The following is a 23637-nucleotide window of genomic DNA, read 5'->3' as shown; positions in this document are numbered from 1 at the left end:
TTAAATTGATTTGTGGTAGAAAATAAATCCAGCAACTGGATCTTTACATGAGTGTTTTCACTTTAAAAGACTTCCAACTTTCCCAACAGTTTTTTAAAGCTAAGGTATTTTTTTGAAAATAAAAAGTGCTAAACTGTGTGTACACGCCATCATCATATCACATATGATTTTATAGCCTAACAATAAAATAATTAATATTTTATAATTTTTATATTCTCATGTATTATGTCCTCATACATTAAAACATGCCGTTTTAAATGTACTTCGTGACCCTTGTGGTAAGTTGTTCTTCACCAGTTTGAATCACAAACTGGGAGATGATAAAGCCACTTTATATCTGTCGTGTGCACTCGTTTAAAAAAAAGAAGTTCGGGGTTTTATTTTGAAATACTGAAGCGGAAGTTTGCTAGTGAGGGCTTTTAACCTGACAACATTTATTCCCTAAATCCCATCCAAACATCCGCTTATCTTCCCGCGCCTCACCTTAGCAGGGACTGCGCCGGCTTTGGGAATGCCCTGCCTCGACCCCCACGCGTGAACGTGTGGAGATGAATCCTCCGAACGCGCCCGGTGACAACCCCGTCCGGACCGGGCCCGCACATCCGAGCGTTCTGCCGACGTGCGCGGCCGTGGAGCGCGACCCCCGGGCGGCGGAGCGCAGCGTGGACTTCCCGGTGTCAGTGGTCCTTCCGGCCGGCGGCACCGGGGAAAGAACCGGCCTGCAGACACCCAAACAGTTCTGCTCGCTTCTGGGCAGACCGCTGATAAGCTACACTATCCAGGCGTTCGAGAGGTAGGAAAAGCTGGAAGCAGCGCTGTCTGATAGGAAACGGAACCAGGCGGAAGCAGGTTTAACCATTTACCTGCCGGCTGCGCGTCACGCGCCTTTAACGTCCGGTTCAATGAAGTCATCAGATATTAGACTCCCCATCATTTAAATGCTGTCTGACTTTCATCCCAGCGGTAACTAAGTTATGAAACACACCTGCTCCGTCTTTAGGAGCTGTTTAGTCTAATTACAGTAACAGTTTTAGTTGGAGATTGTAATGTTTAAAATGAACTGTACATCACAGCTGCATCCTGACAGAGAACAGAAATATGGCCTTTCTGACGAAGACATTATGGTTTTGCTGAACAGAAGTAAACTATACTTTTGTTCTGCTTCACTGTGGGGAGTTTGTTTTATCAGACTTTATGTCTGTCTTAACTAAAATGTAATTTTACAAATGAGCACACAATAATTATCTTGATGAATTTAATGTGATTTTCAGTCATTATTTGAAGGGCCTTATGTGACATTCTCCAGATTAAGTTGCAACAAATCATAACCAGATTTTTTGCAGCACTAGTTGTTGGAGGCAGAAGCTCTGGCTGAAGGTTACAATGTGTGTTATTACAGGGTGTCATGGATTCACAGCGTTGTGGTGGTTGTTGCCAAAGAGAACATGGACCGGATGATGGACATCATCCAGCGCTTCCAGCACAGGAAGGTCCGAGCGGTTCCAGGCGGCTCCACGCGTCACAGATCGATATGCAACGGCGTCCTGGCTCTGGGCGGAGGTGACGGGGAGGAGGAGGGCGAGCGGCCGGTGGCAGAACGACCCAAGGTGGTCATCATACACGATGCTGTGAGGCCCTTTGTGGAGGAGGAGCTTCTGTACAACATAGCCATCGCTGCGAAGGAACAAGGGGTCAGTGGGAAAAATACTGGATCAAAATATGACAAGTGCTGCTTTCCTCAAAACATCGAGGTTTCATCAGTTCCTCTGAACGTTGTTCCATCCTCCATATTTGTGTATTTAGCCAAGAGAGTTATTCAGAAAACGAGCAGAAACTTAATCAGTAGCTATTTTGCTAATTGGTTCTAGATCTAGTTTTCCATATTAATGCGCTGAATCAACTCGTCAGTCATTATTCATCAACTGTGTCTTCTGTGTTTTCTGAGCTCTCACTGGTGAATATGACTTTTATGACTCTGTGTAATGTCAGTTTTTCCAGTTGCTCATGAAAGAAAGACACGTTTATTTCCAAGCTATAATCAGTTCAGAGAAAGATTCTATAGGATAAACAAACGTCCACTTGTGCTTCATGCTTGGAAAGTGTCGTACAGTTAATTAAATCTCAACTCGTGCTCATCTACTTAATCTGCCGTTGACTGACAACCAGGGGACGTGCGTTACAGTGAGACTATAAACAAATCTATATTGATTATGTTTTGTTTTCCAACGTCTGGACTCGAGCGTTTCACCTCGTGGCTTAACTTGATCGGTGCCTTCAGTCTCGTGCCCTCTGAAGATTCGTCATTCTTCTGTTGTCAGTGTGAACGCAAACAAACTTTAAACTGCAAATACAACAACAAGAAAAGTTGTCAGACGTAGGAAAACAAACTCGCTCCCTTGCACACGAGAGCTCTCCATCTTTTCATGAAGTGTTCATCAGACCGACAGAGCCATCGCTCCTGGTGCTCGTGTTTATTTTTATCTGTGATAGATGGAAAACATTTAGGCCGAAGTCATTCTGAGTGAGATGCGTTTCATAACGTCTCGCGTCTCAAATTCTGAGGAGACTTTGTTGAATGCGTGTCACACAGGCTATAAAAAATGCTACAGAGCTCTGACAGGAGGCCGACGTTTATGGCGTGTTTCTGACTGCTTGTGTGTTTTGTGATGAGCTTTCACAGCAGGCGGTCTGGTCTTCATTATCTCGCCCGGTATCCCTGCTCATGACAGAAGGCCTGTCCGCACCGAGAGGCAGCAGATTCATCTTGATTTCAACCGCATGCGTAACATGCAGAACACATGTTTGCTTTGCTTTCCTTTCATTTGTGAGGAGCCTTGTTCTGCACATGCTCACTGGCTGCCTGCTCCTGTCTTCAGTCGTGCTACAGTCAAATCAAAATATTTCCCGAACGCTGATTATTTGTGCGAGCTGCAGCTGGCTGCCGACTTAAAACAAATGTTTTATCTTCGGATTTCGCAGTTACGCCTGAATTATGATGTTTATTAAGCAAAAAAAGTGTCGTTTTCTTACAGCTTTTAACACAAGCCTTCAGTCTTCATCATTAAATCATTAAAACAAAAAGCTAAACTTCTGAATTCATTTGCTTTGAAATGAACTTGACAACAAACTCATTTGATTTGTGTGTCTATCAAACCTTAAAACTGTCATTAGTGCGAAAACTGCAAATTTGAGCAGACTGAGATTTAGGAAGACTTTACAGAACTTGTTGCTTCACGGACGTCTTCATCTCCTTTCCTCTCCCAGGCAGCGGGAGCCATCCGGCCTCTTGTTTCAACAGTGATCGCCACCACATCCGAGGGCTTCCTGGATCACTCTCTGGAGCGAGCCAAGTACAGAGCGAGCGAGATGCCTCAGGGATTCACATATGATGTCATCTATCAAGCTTATAAGAAGGTACAGGGGGATATTTACAGATAATATGTGCAAAATTCCAAGTATAACGGGTTTCGTGAAGAACACGTGCTGCTGAGTTGGAAAGGATGGAAAACTGTGCTCCTGCAGGCTTGATGTCAGATAATCACAAAACGGGTCCCTCAAACCTGAAACGAGAGTCGCCTGAAGATTTATGCTGTAAAACTTGGATGATGGCAAACGTGACAAAGGACGCTGTGGCTTTCATACATCATAACAGACCTGGACAGTCCTTCATTGTCTGCTGATGTGCCAGAACCTGCAGCGTCTCACTCTGAGGAGCTCGTGGCTCGGGTGCTATCGCTTTCACTTGTCGTTTGCTGTGTCTGTCCAACAAACGGACACAGTTTATACATTCTGCCATGGAGCAGGAGATCAGTCTGTAGAACAAAAGTGAACAAAGGCTCCGTTTTTCACCTGCACGGTGCATTAAGGTGGATTTAGATTAAGACTTACTGGTTAAGTGTATTTGAATGTTAGAAGCAGGAAGGTGGAAAGCATGTCCTGTTGACGTAAGTAGTACGTGAGCTGATAGGAAACGGGAATTGCAGACGTTTATGTGACTTATTTTTCAGACTGCTCCGGTGCTGCTTCAGCACCGTCTGCATCAGAGGGTTCTTCCCACCTTCATTCCTCTGAAGGATGCAGCAAACCTTGGGTTTGTGCTTGGATCCCCGTTTGTGTGCAGGTAATTTTATTCCTGGCAAATGTGAATAGGCAGATTGCTTTGAGAGCTTTGCTGGATTTGGCCTTTTTAGCCTATGAGCTCATATCTGTACTACGACGCTAGTCAAGTTGCAAGAGTTAAGACTAACTGGTGAGAAAGAAGAAGGCTGGGGTTCATCCAGAGTGTGTCCCCCTTCTCTTGTTGTTCTCTTCCTATTCAACCTTTCAAAAAAAGGGAAAGTGTCAGGTTAGGACTGTAGGACATAGGCTTGAGGAATCTATGAGAGCTCCACATCTGCAGTGTGACATGCATTGAGCGAAGAAGAACTTAGGGCTGAAAAGACAAAGGACGAGACACTTTATCCAGGACCCAGGAAAAGCTTTTGTACTGTGAGCGAATGTGAAGGGTTAAATTACCTCAAAACCAAGAGCATATTGCTCCTATAATTTCTCTTCATTACCAAGGTCTGCAGAATAAAAGCTCCCTCTCTTTTATAGCTTGATAAAATATTGCCTGAGTATATTCTCAGATAGCCGGGACCTTTCTTTGTAGTGAAGGCTGTATTTTAGTCTAAACGAGTTGATCGCCTCAATCCAAACGTCCATGTGGTTTTCACAATATGAGATTTCCTGCTGGTGAGTCAAAGATGCTATGAAGATATTTACCTTTTATTAAGGTTAAAAAGCTTAAACAGCCATTGGATTTTTACCTGAGGGGCCACATTCTGCTACAGTGTGCATTTGGGTTCAGCTGAATCCTCTTTCTTAGATTTCAGGGATCAATAGTGAAGCAAACAGAATCATTTGAATCTACAAGAGTGGCACGTGGTTGTCCTCTGGTTTGTTACACTATTAGCAATCGCTGATGAGCCAGAGAACAAAAATCAGAGAAATCTCTGCTGTTGCAAAGGGACAATAAAATGTAAAACGACTCTATCAGTCTATGATAAAATTAGACAACGAAACATATCATGTCTTGTTGAACAATGTGGGAAAACAACTTACAGTCTAATGAAAGTGGCCTTGCACAATTCAGGTCTTAATTCAGAAAGATTAGAGTGTGATATGGCCAAGAGTCAGTCTTCCAAAGAAAACAGGATCCTTTTAAAGTATTGCTGAAAAATGCGATGGTGGTGTCACATCATGAGCCTGTTTTTCTTCTGTGGAATCGCTGCCTCGGCTCATGATGCAGACGGTTTAATCAAAGGCACCAGATAGTGAGATATGTTGGTGAAGTGTCCACGGAAAGTTGAACCTGAGGAAGAAATCTGTCTTCTGACAGCTCCGTAATGCATAGAGCCAAATTATGAGAAACGCCATGACAGAAGAGGCTCCAGATCAAAGAGCTGACAGCGCGTCATAATATTTCTACAGTATTGCTTTAATTACGTGTTTTTGGCTGCTTATGGAAGGAGCCTTAGGATGCAAGTACTGGAAGTTGGTTGGTCCATTGAAGTCTTCCTTGCAATCCAATATGACCCAACAATTATTAGATGTTAATGATTCCCAGAGTGTGGTTCCTTGTTATTCTTGGCAGAGCGTTGATTCATTTCCTCTTAGACAAGACGCGGCCGGCGACTGCACTGAAACCACTAAACATCTCTATACTGCAAACAGCAATACTCAATGTTGTTGCCGCCATTGGTGCAGTTTTTAGCAGTTTTGCTACAACCAACACATGAGTATGAGACATTGTTGTGTTTGTTGTCTCCTCTGTAGTGCACAGAGTCCGACTTTGAATTTGGCACCGAGTGTCTTCATCTGGCTCTGCAGTACTGTGGCACCAACGCCAAGCTCATCGAGGGTCCACCAGCTCTGTGGAAGGTGAGTGAGCAAGAATGCCCGCTACTGATTCATCCACAGGTAATAAATCCTTTTAAACTGAGCCCGTGTCCTCCAGGTGACCTACAAACGGGATTTGGCTGCTGCAGAGTCTATTATTAAAGGTGAGTCCTCTTCTTTGTAAATGCTCTGATGCTTCGTTTCCACTTCTGTTTTGTGCCCCGGATCTTTTAGTCTCACATTATGCGCACACATAAAGTATGTATGTTGAAAGACGTGTTTACCTGCGAGACTGAAGGCAGCAGCTCCTCTCAGGTCGGCCAGACATGACTAATGTCTTCCCTCTTTTTGTCAGTGTAGATTTGGGTCTGAATAGGTGACACTGAACCAAAATAGTCTCTCTCTGCACTGGAAGGGAAACATTCTTTTTTGCATTGTTCAGCTTGGTAAGAACAGGGTGGGTGTCAGCAAGTCAGCACAGGCTGGATGACCAAAATCAGAGAAATGGAAATAAACACAGCCTATATTTCACTCTGCCGACACCTGGACCAACAGCCACCTGTCTGATGATCACTTAAGGTGTGCAGTGATTATTCCCAGGGTCTGTGATGTGAATGAATTCTGTGTGTGTCTGTGTGCGTGTTTTAAGAGGAAGTTCTCACATCTGTCAGTGGGAGACTATTGAGTTTGTGTTTTTGTTTCTGTGTGCTTACATGTACTTGTACCCACACCTTCAAACTCGCCGACACGTGGCTGCATGAATCCTGTTGACAAGTGTGTTTCTATTGAGTTGAATCTTAATCTTATTCCTCAACATATGGCTTTTAAATAAGTCAGTCTTCAGGTGTTTGGCTGCAGCTGTGACCACGATGAACTCTAGGTTTGAGCCTAAACAGCCATCCTGTAATAGGTTTTATGTGAAAAGATCATTATTGACTTAATTATTTAGATATTTCAAATGTCTCAGTATTGTTTGTTTACTTGTTAGCAGACTTCAAGGTTTCAGCACTAAAAAGGCAAGGGTTTTCTTATTCTATCTCTGAACGCTGGCACTTAACATCATACAAAACTGAACATAGCCGTCATGATAGGTTTCTAACCAGTGGCATTGTTCTCCTCCAGACACTCTGTCCCGGTCCGCCTGCGTTATCACAGGTGGATCAGAACCAGCTGCGATCCTGGCCGATGCCCTTCACAAGGCCGTCGGACCTCTGGACATGGTAAGAGACCAACGGTAACAGCTGATTAAAATGTCGGTTATGCTGACAGCAGCATTACTGAAGATCCCCAGGTGTTAACCATTTTGTCCCAACAAACCCGGGGTGAGCGCCGCATGGGTGGCCTGGCGGTGAGATTTGCCATCTGCCGTCAGACGTCTAATGGAGCCTGTCTGCGGCGAGCCGCTCCTCCTCCTCACGTTCGCCCGCCGCCCCGACCTCCACCTCTCACTCCTCTGCCTGCAGGAGAGCAGATGGCAGTCGTATTTCCCGTTTCATGGGGGTTTGCTTGATTAATTGACTGTTTAGCGATGAGTTCTTGCCTTTTCGTCCTCGTCCTCCTACCACCTCAGTCCAGTCAAACTTGAGAAGCTCCAAGTTTCCACCACACTTAATATCCCCCCTTTCACTCTTAATCATCTTCTGGGCACATCAAACTCCCATGTTGTTCTCAGCCCATGTTACAAACATCCTTTATTTAATTAGTAAAATTGCTCCTAACTGTCAATGGCAAACAGTATCCATATGCAGCATGGTAAAGAGTGACATGGGGAGATATTACGTGTGACGGCGCAGACCACACCGAGGTTCCAAATGAGAAATGCCCTCTTCCTGAGGGGAGACGGCCGCTTCCCTCTCATGTCATTCTTTGCTTCTCTGCTGTTGAATTTCTGCTTTTTGCCCATTGCCCTACATGCACGGCACACGAAGGAACAAGATGTGTAAATCAGGGATGTAAATTACTTCTATAAAATTTAAAAATGAGGTCAGATTTGAATTTACACCCCTCCAACACCAGGCTACTGGTTTCTAAGATCCTCAGTTCATCACTTTCCGTGCTTTTATTTCACACCTGTCACCTGCTGCTTGCATTCAGAGCAGGCACCCAGGATGACATATTACCTGCACATGGTTTCTTGTATAAATGTGTTTCCTGCATTCTCCTCCTGTATTTTCCCTGGTTGTAACCGCTGACAGTAGAACAGGGCAGCAGAGCACGCTACATGTCTGTGCTCAGCTTTGATTGAACAGGCTGTTCTCCTTTAAACTGTCTCCAAACCCTTCATCAGTCAGCGTCACACAAGCACATGTTGAACTGGACCCCAGGGACAGATTGGTGTTGGCTTCCTTGGATCTGCTGATTGGAGCCATTCCCGTCTTTGCTCAGGTGGCTGGTGGGGCTTTGTGTTTTTCCGGTGCATGTGTTAGGAACCAGATACATCCGTTTCTGGGAGCTCGGGAGGGAGGAAGGATGAATGGATGGAGAATGAGATGAAAGGCAAGTGGAAGAAGCTGAAGATTAAGAATTACCTTTGTCCAAGTGCCATTAGGTGAATTGAATACAGGGATAAGCAAGGTTGGCCTGGCCAGACTCAGCGTGTGCAGGTGGAAGATTTGGCAGCAGAGAGAGAGGAAGACATGTTTACAAGGAGAAGGAGGAAGATGCATAGTAAAAACTTAATTAAAGGATGATCTCAGTAGGAGGAACGGAGAGATTCATTTGATTCAATTGTCAGTTCATTCACAATGTGTCCAACTACTGTTCTAGACAGTTTAGTTATTAATAACTTTGTGGCAGAGCTCTCTTCTTCATTAACGTCCTGTTTATATGCACATTGAATACATAGTGAGTTGGGAGCGTAGCTACTCATAGTGATATAGTAAACGTATCATACGTAACAACTAATAACTAACATTCATAATGTCATCGTATTGAAAGATGTGCACTGGAATCGTTTAAACATTTGTTTTAACAAACCTAGTTCAGCAGTCAGTCAAATGGGTTTTTATAGTTAAGGACTTGAACCTGAATGCGCTGATTAAACTAGTGGTGTAATTATATGATAAGTATAATAATATAATAATGATGTCATAAATCTGAACCGTAACTTGTGTCAGTCACATGTGTTTTATTAAAAACGTTTTGCCAAAGGAACTTGGATCAAAAACACAAAAATACATGAATTTAGCTTTTAAAAAACAATAATATATTTATATATGACACTGACTGACATGAAATCTGGTAAAGACATTGATGGTTTATGACGGTGCCCTGGGTTTTTCTCGAGCACCACCATGAGTTTGACGTTTGTGGTTTTCAGTAAAATGCCTCAACAATTCCTGGATACATTGCCTTGAAACCTGGTTCTGAAATGTCGCCCTGAATTAGGTTAAAACATCAGCTAAAAATGAGCGAATGAAAATAAAAGTCTGAACTACATGTCTGTCAACGTGTTTCTGTCCAACATATGCTTTTACTTGTGATGTCTGCTCTTGCTAAGGCATCATTTGCACCAATGGAACACTGCAGAGTTGTAGTAAAGTTGTTTTCTTGTAGTAAATATGAAACTTGAACATAAAAAAGGTTAATTATGTTTCATTGGTTTAATTCTACAGGTAATGAATTGTTCTACATGCATGAGAATTAAGCTCCCTAAAGCTTTAAAATGAATTTCAGTGGGCCACATGCTCCTGTGTTGAAACTTTGTTTTCCTTGTGTCTTCAGGCTGTTTTTATTGTCAGGCTTCCAGGTTCTTGTATTTCCAGGCAATGCATATATTTAAATAAATATTCCTACTCAGAGAATTCACGTCTCAAATGGTCTAGATCATGTGATGTTTTCAAACCCCGCAGATCAACAGATCAGACTGAAATAATTTACCACTTGAAGCCATGAGCACTTATCTATCAGGGCCAATTAACCTTGCAGCATGTGTTTATCTTAACCATTTCACATTCCGAATTCGATTCTGTTATGGAATGATCAGACCAAGTGTATTTAAAAGCCAAATGCAAACTCTGAGTGTTTACTTGTGTTTATTTCTGCCGTGTGTGAAATCGTAGCACCAGGCTGTAATTAGAGGTAAAAGAGCAGAATGCATGTCAAACCATCATGGCGGCTCTCCGTTGCCGCGCGTCGCTCCGATGCCAGAGCCCAAGCTGAATGGAAAGATTGGGACCTAAATGTCTTTGAGTCTTTGAGCAAAACAGCTTTTATGATTTTTGGCTGTACATCAGACTTCAATTCAGTTTGCAGGGTAATGAAATTTAGGTTGGTTTGTGTATGATCACTGTTCTTTTTTGCATATGACAAAACATCAGTTGAGTTCTTTCCTTTACCATTTGTTCTAATAAGCTTCGGATTACAGTTGATGGAAATAAGCCACTCGGTTACGTACACCCTGAATTTATGTAGATTTTTTACCTTTTTTTTTTCTTAAAATGATTCATACCAGGCAGGCAGGTGGTTGTGCTCCTGCACTAAACGACTGAAGAAGTGGCTGAAACAAAAGCCAGAAGGCTCTTGACCTCTGAGTGCCGAAGTCAATCGGTCACTCAACGTCGGATGCATTAGGGCCTCGGCACTGCAGCACCTGCTTTAAATGTTACCCCCGAGATTCCGTAACATGCAGAATATAAACCAAATATTTAACCTGTGTTACAGGAGCTGGGCATCGTCCCAGATCTAATGGGCGTCAACAGCGGGTATCTGTTTAAGGAGTGGAACTTCATCCTGATTTCTGTGAGTTTACATTTGAAACTTTATTTACCACATGTTAGTGTATATACTTAGGACCTGGCAAAACATGTTTTTAATAACTTAAATGGAGAAATGTAATGTTTTATATATTGTTTGTTATCTTCGTTTCCAGGTCAGTCAGTCTGGTCTGTCTGAAGTAAAGACCATACTCACACATTTGGAGGCAGTGAATAGAGCGCTTCTTTATCCAGTGGTCATTGTTTGGGTGAGTTAGTTCAAAGTGGAGCCACTATTTTATTGAGCAAGACCCAACATCCATGATACATAGCTCTATACTTTCTATACTTTACTGTGATCCAATGAGCATATAATGTTTTAGCAGTTGAGCAAAAACACATGTTTATGTTAAAGCTAAAGTAACTTAAGAGGAAAGAATAATATCTCCCACACTTTATTTGAACTTTCCTTTGCATGTTGGGGAACACAGATCCACAGATGTGGCATGCGTTGAGTTCCACTGTAGTACATTCACAACAACAGGCACCTGTACTTCACCTCAGGTCTCCTGTGGCCCGTAGCATTTCAGTCCTACATCACAGTTCAATCAAATACCTGCCTCCAACTGAGGAATGCTGATCTTTGAGTTGACAGATTCTTACATTCATTACATTCAACCCTAAATCCAAATGTGTCCTCTGTCTAATGTGATTTCTTCAAATGGGTCTGGGAGGGTGTGACTATGGGGAGCCTGAACCCGCTCTTTAACCTGTTTGCTTTTCTTATCACAACAACTGTGACACATCTGTAATTCCGTCAGTTCCTGCCGTGTTCATTTCTATTAACAATGTCAACGCAAATATCACTGTAGCACATGTTTTTAGGTTTAACATCTGCAAATGTGCAAAACAATCCATCTTCAAATTAAACTTAACCTGATGAAAACACGCGTCTGACTGATATTCAATAAAAAGCTATCACTGCACATTTAGACCAAATGTCTTGACACATTTGAAAAATAGCTCTTGACTGTTATGTCTCACTGCCACAGGTTTGAGGAATATATACGACTTAATAATTGCAGTGAATAAATCTTGATTTAAGTCCCTGTCAGTAGGGCCGTTAGCTAAGCTTTGGATCAGGATGACACAGTAATGTGAGTCAATGTGTCAGAATCATGCTGCTCTAATTGGAGAAAATAAACCCCACGGGCCGTGTAGATTTACCGCAGAATTAGAAACGTCATTATATCCTCAGATGAGACAGTGTATCAGCCAATCTGTGTTTACTCTACGCACAGCGGAGCCGTCCAGGCCCCATACGCAACCTTAGATAAACAGGACTATTGAGTTGCAACACGTTTAAATGCCTCCGTGAACAATGAGCTGTAATTGCTCTTTCTGGTAAGAGATCCTGGCTATTGGCAGGGGGATTCTGATTGGGTGCTGCTGCTTGTTTTGATAGGTGCATTTGAACGTTTCCGATGAGCTGTCCGTCAGCGGCAGGATGGCAGAGCCAGGGGCCATCATGGACCTGGCCTCCGCAGCCAAGCTCCGCAATATTCTGGTCTTTGGCATTCAGCTTCATCAGTCAAAGGTGAGCTCTTTGTGCTGCCCCTGTCTCCTCCATTATTTTATCTCTTCCTAGAGTGAGCTCAGAGTTCCGGTGCTGTGAAAACACATTCAAGGAAGTCCAAACCAAACAGAATGGGAAACGTCTTGTTCCAATGATTTGTCATACTTCTACGCTTGAGGCCAGATTGCTGTCGTTCTCGCACGTCTTTATTTGTCGGTGTCTGCGAAAGCTTGGATACGTTTGTATTTTGGTGAGAATGACAGTAAATGTGTGCGATTGAGACAATGAGACATTAACTTTTCACTCTTTGCCAAGTGTCGTTGTACAAACTGAAGCCACAGGGAGTAAAAGACGTGGAAGTGCTTTCGTTGTAAAACCTGACCATCGCGCTCTGCGACTCCCATCAAGTGTTTGCTGGAGTCATCTGAGTGAATGTGGTTGACCCCAAATCCATAACTGACTGCTCACTAATTACTAAATCATAAGCAGGGCATATGTTCATCTCACACAAAGACAAATCCAGGATTCAAAGCTGTCAAGCTAATACTGTAACAACCTCTGGGCCAGATGTAAAGAACCAAACAAATGTTGTGTTAAATACGACATCCATTAATGATTTATGTTCATTATTATTGCACCAGTGTGACAGATGTGTTTTCTGGGCAACTTCACAAATCAGTGGAAAAATCCTAGGTCCCTATGACAAGCGGATATTTAACTAAGTCGGGTTTGATTCCCTGCTGCGTACAGAAACATGAATGATGAGCTGGAGATCGTGGCCGGATCTTTACTGTGGCTGGCGAGGCGACGTTGTGCTTCAGGTCTGCACAGCTCAGTGCTGTCTAATTAAAGCAAGATGCTCTGTACTCATGATACCGAAACAATATTGTCTCACACATGAATTTGATTCCACTATCAGATATTGGACATTGTGGTTATCTCCTGAATTGAGGGGACTAATGCTATTAATTAGTCATCCTGCCTCAACTCCTCTGAGAACAATGAAGCAGGGGAGCGAGTAGACGGAGATGCTGCATGTTTCACCATGATGAAATGCTCGTCATTATAGGAATAGAGCCTCTTATAAATGACTGTAGGCTTTTGTCATGATGAGGATAATGTCTCCCAGATGGCCTTCTACCGCGAGGATGCTCGCCAACACTTCCTCTGTCACAGCACTGCGCGCAAAGTTTAAGCAATAACATACTCGCAGTTTCGGGCAGTTGACGTTAAAGCGTTTCTGACCCTTTATGAAAACACAAGGAGAAACTAATATTCCAGTACCACAGTGCAGCTCACCTGAAAGAAATGATTAATTCAAGAGATTTGTTTATCGGTCTTAACATAAGCCTGTGAGTGTATAGAGTCACTCTGCACCAGGATAGAAGGCGTCAGCCAACTGGTCCTCATCAGCTTGGAAACGTCTTAGAATTCAGTGTTGTTTGTGGCAATGAGAGTCTGTTATGGTGACAATCTGGAACTGCCCCAGTTCTGGCCGAATTGGAGAAGTGTGTTTTGTCCCCGCTTTGTGAATGTTTATAAAATGTTTTTGTTGGCGACAACATTTGATAGATAGACAAAACAGAAAGTACAAGCCGCATTCATAATTGCTGAACCTTTGAACTGTGACTGCTGTGAGTAATCCCTCATCAGCACCACTAATATGCCCCTGAGGAAGGTACGAAACCCTACACGGCTCTAGTGAAGCTGCTCAATGGCCAAACATCAGTCATAAGTGCAAATATGAGGAACTGCAGTAGTATAGATGGGGAAACGCATGTCGGCTAAGAGAAGCTCGTACATTTAGCTACACTACTTGTCCTTATCATTTATGATTCTTAAAATTGCTCTAAAGAGTGGGTGCTACCATAAAAATCTGCCATTGGTAAAATCTACCTATTTGGCTAAAAACTTTGAATTTTGACAAGTGAGGCCTGTGTGTGGTTTAGCACATTCATTTATATCACCCAGCCAATGGAGCACAGTGCGTCCCCCTTAAGCAGCAGGAGAGAGTGAAATGGAGTCACGAACAATGAGCAGCAGCTAAAAGGTGATGAAAGTCCCGCTTCAGACAAATTACTGTTTATGTTATGCTCGCTTTCTAAAGACGATCACCGGCCCAACATGAGGTGCAACGACGTGTGCAGACCTCAAACGGATCTAAAGATGCTGGCTAACAACGTTTAGATGCTGGGTCTTCATAAACTGACACGATGTTGTGAAAAGAATGACGGCATTCACTATCGCTGTCTGCTGCGGCGATAGGAAGTGTCATCGGATCCCGTCTCGCACACGTTCCTGGCGACTTCTCATCCGCTGAAAGGGGACTTGTCATTGTGATATATGGGTGTTGTAATCCCCGCAGTGAGAGCCCTGATGTTTACCCAACCCCATATTTCCTCCTCCTCAAAGAGCCCGGACCGGGAATTCTAAACCTGAGAAGAGATTAGCCAGCCAGGAAGAAAAGAGAGGGAGAGAAAGAAGAAGTGAGGGAAGAGGGAAGAAAAGGAGAGGAGTCTAAAGGTCTATTCTCCTCTACCTGTTCAGATCTAGGACTGAAAGGCAGACGGGTGAAACTGTACACGACCCACAGGCGCTCCCAGTGTGACACCAGTGGAGTTGTAGATGACTGGTGTCTCTAGTGTCAACACACGCCATTTTTCTAAAACTTTGAATAAACAACTTGAAGGCCGGGCAGCTGTGCAACGAGCTCATCGCCTTCACGCACAAATTCTGGAGGTCCTTCCATGAACTTCATCTTCTAGGAACCGTTACTGGACAAATCAGGTCTCCTGGAGTTTCCATGCAGAATAGATGGGGAGGCCCGCTGGCGAGAATCAATTAAAACAGACACTCCACAGGTAAAGTCTGGTCCTTTGGTTAACTCCCTCAAGAAATTATTTTCCCTTAACCTCATTTGCTTTGAGATGTTTACAATAATTCTCACTCTTCATGTCAGGCTTATCCTTCAGATCATCCTTTTTTACAGTATATGAGCATAACACGCTACACAGTAACTCAGCTGAGCTAAATGTTGCAGGAGGTGATGTCCAATGAGAAATGATGTGCCACAAATCTGTTCCTACCCAGACAACGTTTTTCAGAGGCTGTTGATTATTTGTCTTTGTTCTTGCAATCATGTCAGTAATCTTTATCTTTATTTATCGTAGATGTGAACACTTAACTCCCCGTCTGGGATCGTGACAGCTTCATACAAACAGAAGCCGGCGGATCGCTGCTTTTTGGTGATGTATAGAGCGTTAGGTCCAGGGTCTTATGAGTGACACGAAGCGCTGCAGCATGTGCAGGAAATCAGGCCTGATCCTCCGTGCACAGAGTCTTCCAGATGTGTGTTGGTATGTGTGAAACCTGACTGCTGGCTTCTGGCCCAGGGAATTAGGCATACCAAAGCCGTGTTTACTCAGCTTTGATTTCCCAGATTAAAAAGACTAGCAAGCTCTGTTATGGCTGCCGTGACCCCACTCAGCCTCTTGCAGCCAGTTGGGTGAGACATTCCAGGAGAGAATTAGCTTCACAAACCAGCAGCACTGTATGCTTTTTGGGAGATTAGGTCGCGCTTTTCACTATTAGTTTACAGTCTTTCATTCACAAACTTGGTAGGATTCAAGGTTCAAAGGTAACTTTATTATCCCCAAAGGGGCAGTTTGGTTCTCACCCAGCAAGATGAAAATAAATATGGAGCAAGTATGATGTGAACTTTATTATATATATATATATATATATATATATATATATATATATATATATATATATATATATATATATATATATATATATATATATATATATATATATATATATATATATATATATATATATATATATATATATATATATATATATATAGACTATATTAATTCCAGTAGTTGTTGACCAGACTGAATCCTCAATAGCATCAACCTTTTTCCCCACAAGGCTCAGGTGACCACTCACTTGTGCTTGTTATCAGGCCCTGAAGGTGAAGCGAGGATGTAGCAGCAAATTGACTTCAACACGCAGCCACTGAGTTTTCTGTCTGGGTGAAGTTAAGAGCAGGGATTACGGGTTCATTTATAGCAGGCTTCATCAAAGATTGTTTTTGTGGCACTGACCTTCCTGTGTCACAGGTGCTTTTATTCGCTGGGATCCCTTAGCACACATCCTCGTCTGGTTGGGTGTGGTGGAAAATAGCATGTGATACTCGAGGGTTTTCAGACTGGGGAAAATCTACCACATGTCCCAAGTGCTGGTAAATAGCATAGACTGTACTGTACCTTGAAGCTTGTCTAGTCCTTGCTTAGTTTCTAACTAACCAAGTTAGTCCTGCTCAGTCTTCTCAGCCCCACAAAGGCTGAGTCTCAGATTTGTGAGTTATGGGGCGGAAACCCTAATTTAAAATAAAAAATTCCTGCACTGGTGGAAACCGTACGGTACATATAAAAAACCATAAATACAGTACAAGGTAGGAGTCAAGAGCCTAAATCTGCTCTTGTATTTAATGTCCTCACACCAGTCCTGCAGTTTTCTCATCATGTGTCATGTGAAAGTGATTTTCCTGAACGGCTTCTCGTAGCGGTTCTCACACTACATCTGTCAGGCCTCATGGCTGCTTTATCCCCCTGATGTTTAGTCTTCAGTGAGCTGATATTTTGACAGGAGTATAAAATCGCAGCGCTGCACCTATGTTTGCATGTTTGGCTCACAGCCTGCTTTTACAGTCTTGTACATGTACTTGTATTGAGGATGGACGTGAGGGCACTAAGCCGTTGTGTTAGAGGTCAGGGTTGTGAGTGTTGTTGTGGAGCGTTACAGCACCTGCAGCTGACCTCAGACCAGGGACGTGACGTGATGGGTAAATGAGGCATCGGTGGACGGTGCAGGTACAGTCCCCGCTTGTGGTATCTGCTAAAATCCCACCCAATGCCTTCATGCTTTCATACCTCCTCAACTAAAGGGCCATTGTTCGGCGTACTGTTTTGAGGCATGTCTTTCGGTGAGTTGAATTCAAACACTGTCGTCTTTCACCGGCGCCTGTAGAAAAAGTGCTCGCTGAGGGAATGTAGTGGAAATCCAGGCGGCCTTGGTGTCCCATTCTTAGCACGAGGTGGGTACACAGGAAAAAAAAGTTGTGCATTAGATGTGACTAACAATCTTGTATGTTTGCCCAGTGGATGCCCTCAGACAGGATATTTTAGAATCCTGTGTTGAAAGAGCTTTAGCAGCGTACCATGAAAGGCTTGTTCTCTCAATAGGCTCTGAAAAGCATTAGTCAATACAAAAGTTTGACTGGAAAGTCTGAGGGAACACACAGGAGCAGGGTGGGATACCAGCGCATTCATTCCCTTACATTACAGCCCATTTCAGGTGACGTGAGCCCTGTGTGACCTTCAGGCATCTGTAGCAAACATGTCCCACTGTAAAAAACATCTCCTGACGCTGGAACTTCCGTCTCGGCTTGAATCCGAGCAGCTTTTCACATTGAAAGCTGAACCTGTGTTGTAACACTGAATGTTGCTTGGACTCCAAGCCACAGTGGTAAATATTGAAACCATCTGGACCCAAGTGTGCGGAGGTGGTCTCTGTTGACTTGAATGTACCTGGAGCTCATGGGTAACATTTGACTTAATTGTCATCATCTATTTATTTTGTCTCAAAATGTCATTGACGTATCAGCGATCTTTGTTTTAAGCTTTCCTGCAGTTGGTGTTCGCCCAAGAACATCATTATATTTACTCAAGTACCATTTTCCTTCATTTTTTCTATTCGACTTTTTGGTTTTTGTCCTTCTCATTTAAAAATGTTTCTTGCCACAAAGTTTTTCACACAGCTACAGTGGCTGCAAATGTTTTGGAGAAGCTAATGGTTCTAAGACACCGAACATGGGACAAACACAGGAGAATGAATAAAATGAAACACAACATTAGCATTAATAAGCACAAATTAACTAATTCCTGGCATCTGAACATAAACATCAAATCATCAGGAAATACAACAAGCTGATCCAGAATAAATGACACAGTTCAAGTATTTTATTAAGCTTTTTTTTCTTAGTTCTTTCACTGATATTAATCATTCTGGTACCTTTATCCATCATATATAACAAGGTCCTTACGAGACCTGAGCAGTGAAACGTTCTGGTCTAATCAGACTTTTGCTCTGGCCAGTAATTGGACCTGTTACCCCCTTCTCCGTCCTCACTTTAGCCTCTAGCTACTGGCTGTCTTCAGTGACACACAGAGAGGAGGGAGGCTGCAGGACCACAATACCCACTCAGGGACAAGCTGTCAGGAGCCCTGAAACACTATCCTCTCTCAGGCCGCAGCGCCGGGTGTTTTTAGCGGTATTGTATCACCGGATCCGCAGGTCCTACAGGTCATTTGGGGAGAGTTTTCCTCAGGAATTACTTCATCTGCTAAAGAGCAGCGGGTTACGGGCTGATGTTCAGAGAGGTTTGTCTTAGGTGGTGCTTTTGGAGAGGCCCAGAGTGGAGTGGGGTGTTAGTAATGATACTGCCCTCAAGTGGATAATGCAGCTATTAGTCCTGCAGCACCAAAGGAAAAAGTATAGTGACAGTAAAATGTTAGGATGTAAAATGTTCCTTGGTGCTAGAAGCTGGTGTGACTCTAACAGCTCTTTCCAGTTCCCGTGGCTCAGGCTCGGTGCCAGTTCTTTCTGTAAGCTGTTATTCAATTGTGCCCCAGTGCGCCTGGCGTCTGGTGAAGGCAGCAGCAGCCTGTTCAACTCTGGGGGAATGACAGAGGTGTGCAGATTGTCGCTGTTTAAGCTCCGAAGGGCCCGAAGCCGTTCAACCTCAAAGCGGGTCCAGCGTGTGCGCCGCCGTGCACTGGTCTCTGGTGGAAAGGGTGATTGTTTGAGCGATTGTGTGGTCTGTTGTGACGCTTCAAAGACCTGTCCAACTCCTGCCTTTAAACAGGAAGCAAACATGGACGCTATCGATTGAAGTTGGATTCGAAAAAGATTCAGTCTAATCTAGATCTTTGCTGCACAAAGTGAAATTCAAACCACAAAGAAAAGACCCTTAAGTCCCAGAACTCTGTCCACAGATGACTCCTATCCACTGGTATTTTCCCCCTGATACTTCTTCATATATTGTTTGCTGACAGTCTATTTTTAAATGTGACATCTGTCAAGAGGATCTATATAAATGCCACGCGGGCGGCCGAGGGGTTGGACACATCAGTGATCGATGCAGCAGGCGCTCTGCTGCCGGTGGAAAGAGACGAGCTGCGTTTCAAAATGTAAATGTGTCCGTTTAATAAGGCAGACGCTGCTGCTGATAGCTCGTCCACTAATGCGAATAAACGCTGATGCTTTTGGCTGGGGAATCACTTAAGGGGGGATTTGTGGCAGTTAATCATTATGAAGTGGAAAGCGACGTCCCCTCACGCATAATAACACTAAAGTTAATCTCGTAAAGACGGGCCCCTTCAAAATAAAATGAAGTGAAAGACTCTTTCCTGACTGAGCATGGACTCTGCTCCATCTTTTAGTTGTAGTTGTTCTGTGCTGTAGTGACATGGGGACCGCATCTGGGCCGTGAGCCTCCATCACACAGGTTCGAGCCTAAAACGCTGTTAAACGGGCGAAAATGTTTTTGAGACTTCTGAGCTTCGCCGCCAAGCGGTTCTTCCCCTTTGTCGTGCCGTTTTCTCAACCACATTTAAAGCCGGCCACGAGAAGGAAGCGCTCAAGTTGTACAGTATGCGTGTTCCACTGTGCAAGCAACTACTTGATTTAATAATGATGTTTTACGATGCATGATTCACATTTCAAAGGCTGCATATCTGGAGTGGAAATAATGCAGCTTTGGGCTTAGACTGGCTTAGAACTTTGATCCTCCCTGGTGATCTCCACATTCTTATTTTCTTGTGTGCAAACCTAAGTGTTCTTTGTCCCTATATGAAAACAGACGTCTCTATTAGAGTCATTAACTGTGGTTTGTCTGCGTTCTCATGACTTTCCCAGGGCGCTCGTCATTGCACTTGGGTGGTAATCAACCGCCGATCATTCTCATCCTATTTGTCCTTCGTCTTTAGCTCCTCCAGACACATGTAACATCTCAAATACTTCTCGTGCGTAAACGTAATGGCTTTTAGATAACGGAGGAATTCTTTGATGTGATTTGATAAACAAGGGAAAGATGCAGTTATCAGAACGCTGAGTTCCAGGCCGGTCGCTGCTCATAACGGAGGATGGGTAGCCAGCGTCGGCCACATTGGGCTGAGTGCTCACAGATGTAGTGGCTTATCTGCTCATAATAGTCCTGATCAAAAGGGAAAAAAGTATTTTCTCCCTTTTAATCCATTTTCTGCTGATTCTTCCAAAGCCTGGCCAGTTGTAAATATAAAAACATATCAAGAAAGGCTTGTCGATGCTGCTGCTGAAGGCCTGTGGAGCCCATTCCAACCTGTCGTGTACCTCTTCATCTCATCTCTGTAATGCTTTAATCAATGAGGAGCTGTAAGAGCCGATCACCCCCCCCCCCCCCCCGTTTTATTTGGTTGGTGTGGAAAAAGCGTGTCATATGATTCCCCCTCCACTGGTTCTGATTAGAGAGAGTGCTCTGGGAGTTCTGGATCCCAGCTCTCCCGCGCCCCTTAACCACGGTCAGGCCTGATTCCATGCTCATCACTCTCGCACCTCGTCACATTCCTGTCCAGTCCCGCCATGAACCCGACTGCTGGGAGCAGGCTGCTCGAGGTAGGCTGCACAGAACCAAAGGGTCCAGTCCTGAAATCGAACTTTGGAAGCCCATAGTTAATTACACTGAACAGAATGTCCCAAACCACAAATTATAGGTGATTTCAAATGTTAGTGTAAATTACTATAAATTTAATGTAATTTCATTTTCTCTGAATGAAATCAACCCTCCAAATGATTTTATTCACTCTTTTGAAAGCTGGTTTGACCCAGCAGAGAGTGCCACATTGGTTGATGTCTGTGAAATCAAGTGTCCAATGCTTTAAAGGATTGTTTTGTTTTCGTTTTAGCTTTGAAACCTTTCACCCATGGTGCTGTAATAGTTCTAGGCCTTTTTCACAGCAGACCTTTACATGTTTAGACGTGTCTAGTGGATGTATTAATTTAGCAGTAGAGGCTGCGCTGCCGTTCCAGGATCCTGGTGCCGCTCATGTTGGTTCATCGTCTCACTGGACTCGCTGAGATGCAGCGAAGCGCTCATTAATGCTATTAGTTATACCTGTGCCAAGTTAAAGGCAGCAGTGTGAATAAGGAATCTGCTCAGATCTGAGAGAATGGAAACAAAAAAGACCTGCACCCGGGTTTCAGAAAGGGTTCCTGGCTAAACTGAATTGAGATGGAAAAGTAAGATGAATGTTAGAATGATCACTCAAATGGTTCACTGTAAACACCCATCAGTTTACAGGAATGGGAGCCTGACCTTTACTAAAGGTCAGGAAAAAGTGTGAAACGAAGCTTTAAGGTATAATCACACACAGACCAGGTTCTCTACCAGGGGCATCGGTCACTGGGTTTGTGGTTCAGTCTGTGTCTTCAGTTGTATGTTTAAATCACTAAACTGTATATTAATATAAAACAGTTTACATTAGATCTCAGAAGCTTCCGCAGCTTCCCTCTTTCTCCTCTGTGTGATATAAATCCATACCTGAGTTCTTTGGAAAAAGAAAGGTCTTTTTCAATATTTTCTCTCTCATGTGCGCATCTACATCAAAAGCCTTGTCAAACGTCCACAGTCCATTTAGAAAAATAGTTCAGGTAGAGCGTGAAACATAAATCAATGAGAAACAAGCTGGTGCTTCAAACAAAGCTGCTTGAACTGCAGTTCATTTGAAAGATGGAAAACAGCTCGTTCTTAGACCTCATCAAGAAACTAAATCAAAGTAGGGAGTCCCTGTAGCCCTGAGGAATGGAGTCGGGGAGAGGGAGGCATTAAAAGTGCATTGTGCAGGCAGTGTGCAGTGGAGAAGAAGAAGAAAGACATAAAGAGAGGAGGAACCATGAAAGAGAGCGACCACAACAGTGGAGCCGGACTTTAAGGGAAACAGACAGAGCGAATGAGAAGCTGCGTGGTCTGCTTTCATCCCAGCGTGTGGTTCAGCCAAGCTCTGTCCAATACCACGCACCATAAATCTCAAAGTAGGTCTCAGTGGTTCACAAGCAGCGTCACTGAGCTCAGCGTTAACACAAACTCTTTTAATTCTGTGACATTTTGCTTTACTCCTTGGGAAACAGCCCATTGAACAGCCCATAGACTAACATGGGAGGCTTGAGGAAATTAAATGTAGTGAGCTTTTAAGCTGTGTTTATTCAACCTCGAGCCTGAATCACTGCAGGTGTGAGCGGTTCATGAGACGGGCGGTCAGTGATGTCACCGGGGCCCGTTCAGCATCCAGGCTGTGAGCCGATGCTAATTTTGAAACATCCCCAACTTCCCTTTTAGCGTTAGAAGCTCAGAGCGGAGCCAAGCTGTCAACATTGGACGTGCGCGCTCCAAGCGGAGCGGCGCGGACGCGGTTTAAGGTTGCCTCCCGCTGGTTGGAGCTGATGTAGCGCTAACTGGACGCCGCTGGCAGTTCCAAGAACACTGGCTGAATCAGAGTGGTGTCAGTGTGGGAGAGGAGCAGCCGGGCTCGTTCGGGCCCTGCAGGGTCCCAGTAAAGGAACCAGGCGCCGCGTGTCTCTGTAGCTGTACCTTCTTTAAGCCCCTCCCCCTCCTCCTCTCTGTCAGGATGCCGGGCGCTGGGAGAGGTCAGTGCTGAGGGTCGCTGAAGTGGCTTCGGCGCTGATCCGGGGCCGGAGCACCGCCCTGGTGGGACAGATCCTGCAGGCCTGAAGGGAAGAAGAGCTCAGCCTGGTTTAAAGGATGGTGGAGACGGCTTTGAACCTGTGGTTGTGCCATTTGGACGGGTTTTAAACTGAACAAAGAGAAAGCTGAGAATGTGAATTGACTACATATGCATAATGTGTAACACATACTGTTTTATTTAATATTATGTGAACCACTTAATGAGTTTATTGACTGAAACACCAATATGTGAACTAGTAACTTGTTACTGTCCATGTCCTGCTTTAAAACTGCTTATTTAAGCAATAAATGATACTCTGCACAACTGTGTCCAAGCGTCTTTACCACCCAACCTGAGGACACACACCAGACCTCAGCAGCAGCAGACGCAGTGTCTTGCTCCAGTGTGCTCCATACGCTCAAGTATGTTGAAGGAAAACAATCCCTAATCGTGCTGTTTGGGGAAAATGTGATCAAGTGCCCCGACGTCTGGACGAGTCTCTCTGCGACCTCATGCATCAGCGACGGCCCTAATGAAGCAGCTCAGCGCAGGGGAGGCTAATCGCCTCACACCCTCCGCAGGCGAGAAAGTGATGCGCTCTCGCTTTCATTCCAGATGCTTGACGTGCTTTAACGGTCAGCTGTGGAAAACGTCCAGAAAAGTTAGTTAAAGGCTGTGAACACAGGTGGCAGCGCTGTGC

At 44.0% G+C, this 23637-nt stretch overlaps 1 protein-coding gene across 1 annotated transcript; it reads left to right on the top strand.

Moving 5' to 3' along the window:
- The first annotated feature begins 422 nt into the window (after positions 1-422).
- crppa (CDP-L-ribitol pyrophosphorylase A) lies at positions 423-23261 on the top strand. Its single transcript, XM_029129691.3, has 10 exons — positions 423-793; positions 1400-1691; positions 3265-3414; positions 5818-5922; positions 5999-6044; positions 7003-7100; positions 10543-10620; positions 10751-10843; positions 12040-12171; positions 22880-23261. The coding sequence occupies exons 1-10, from the start codon at positions 549-551 to the stop codon at positions 22982-22984; spliced, it is 1344 nt and encodes a 447-aa protein (XP_028985524.1). The 5' UTR covers positions 423-548; the 3' UTR covers positions 22985-23261.
- Positions 23262-23637: the final 376 nt, after the last annotated feature.

This window comes from Betta splendens, chromosome 16, assembly GCF_900634795.4.
Source record: "Betta splendens chromosome 16, fBetSpl5.4, whole genome shotgun sequence".
Taxonomy (NCBI): Eukaryota; Metazoa; Chordata; class Actinopteri; order Anabantiformes; family Osphronemidae; genus Betta; species Betta splendens.
This window is presented reverse-complemented; position numbering and strand designations above follow the sequence as displayed.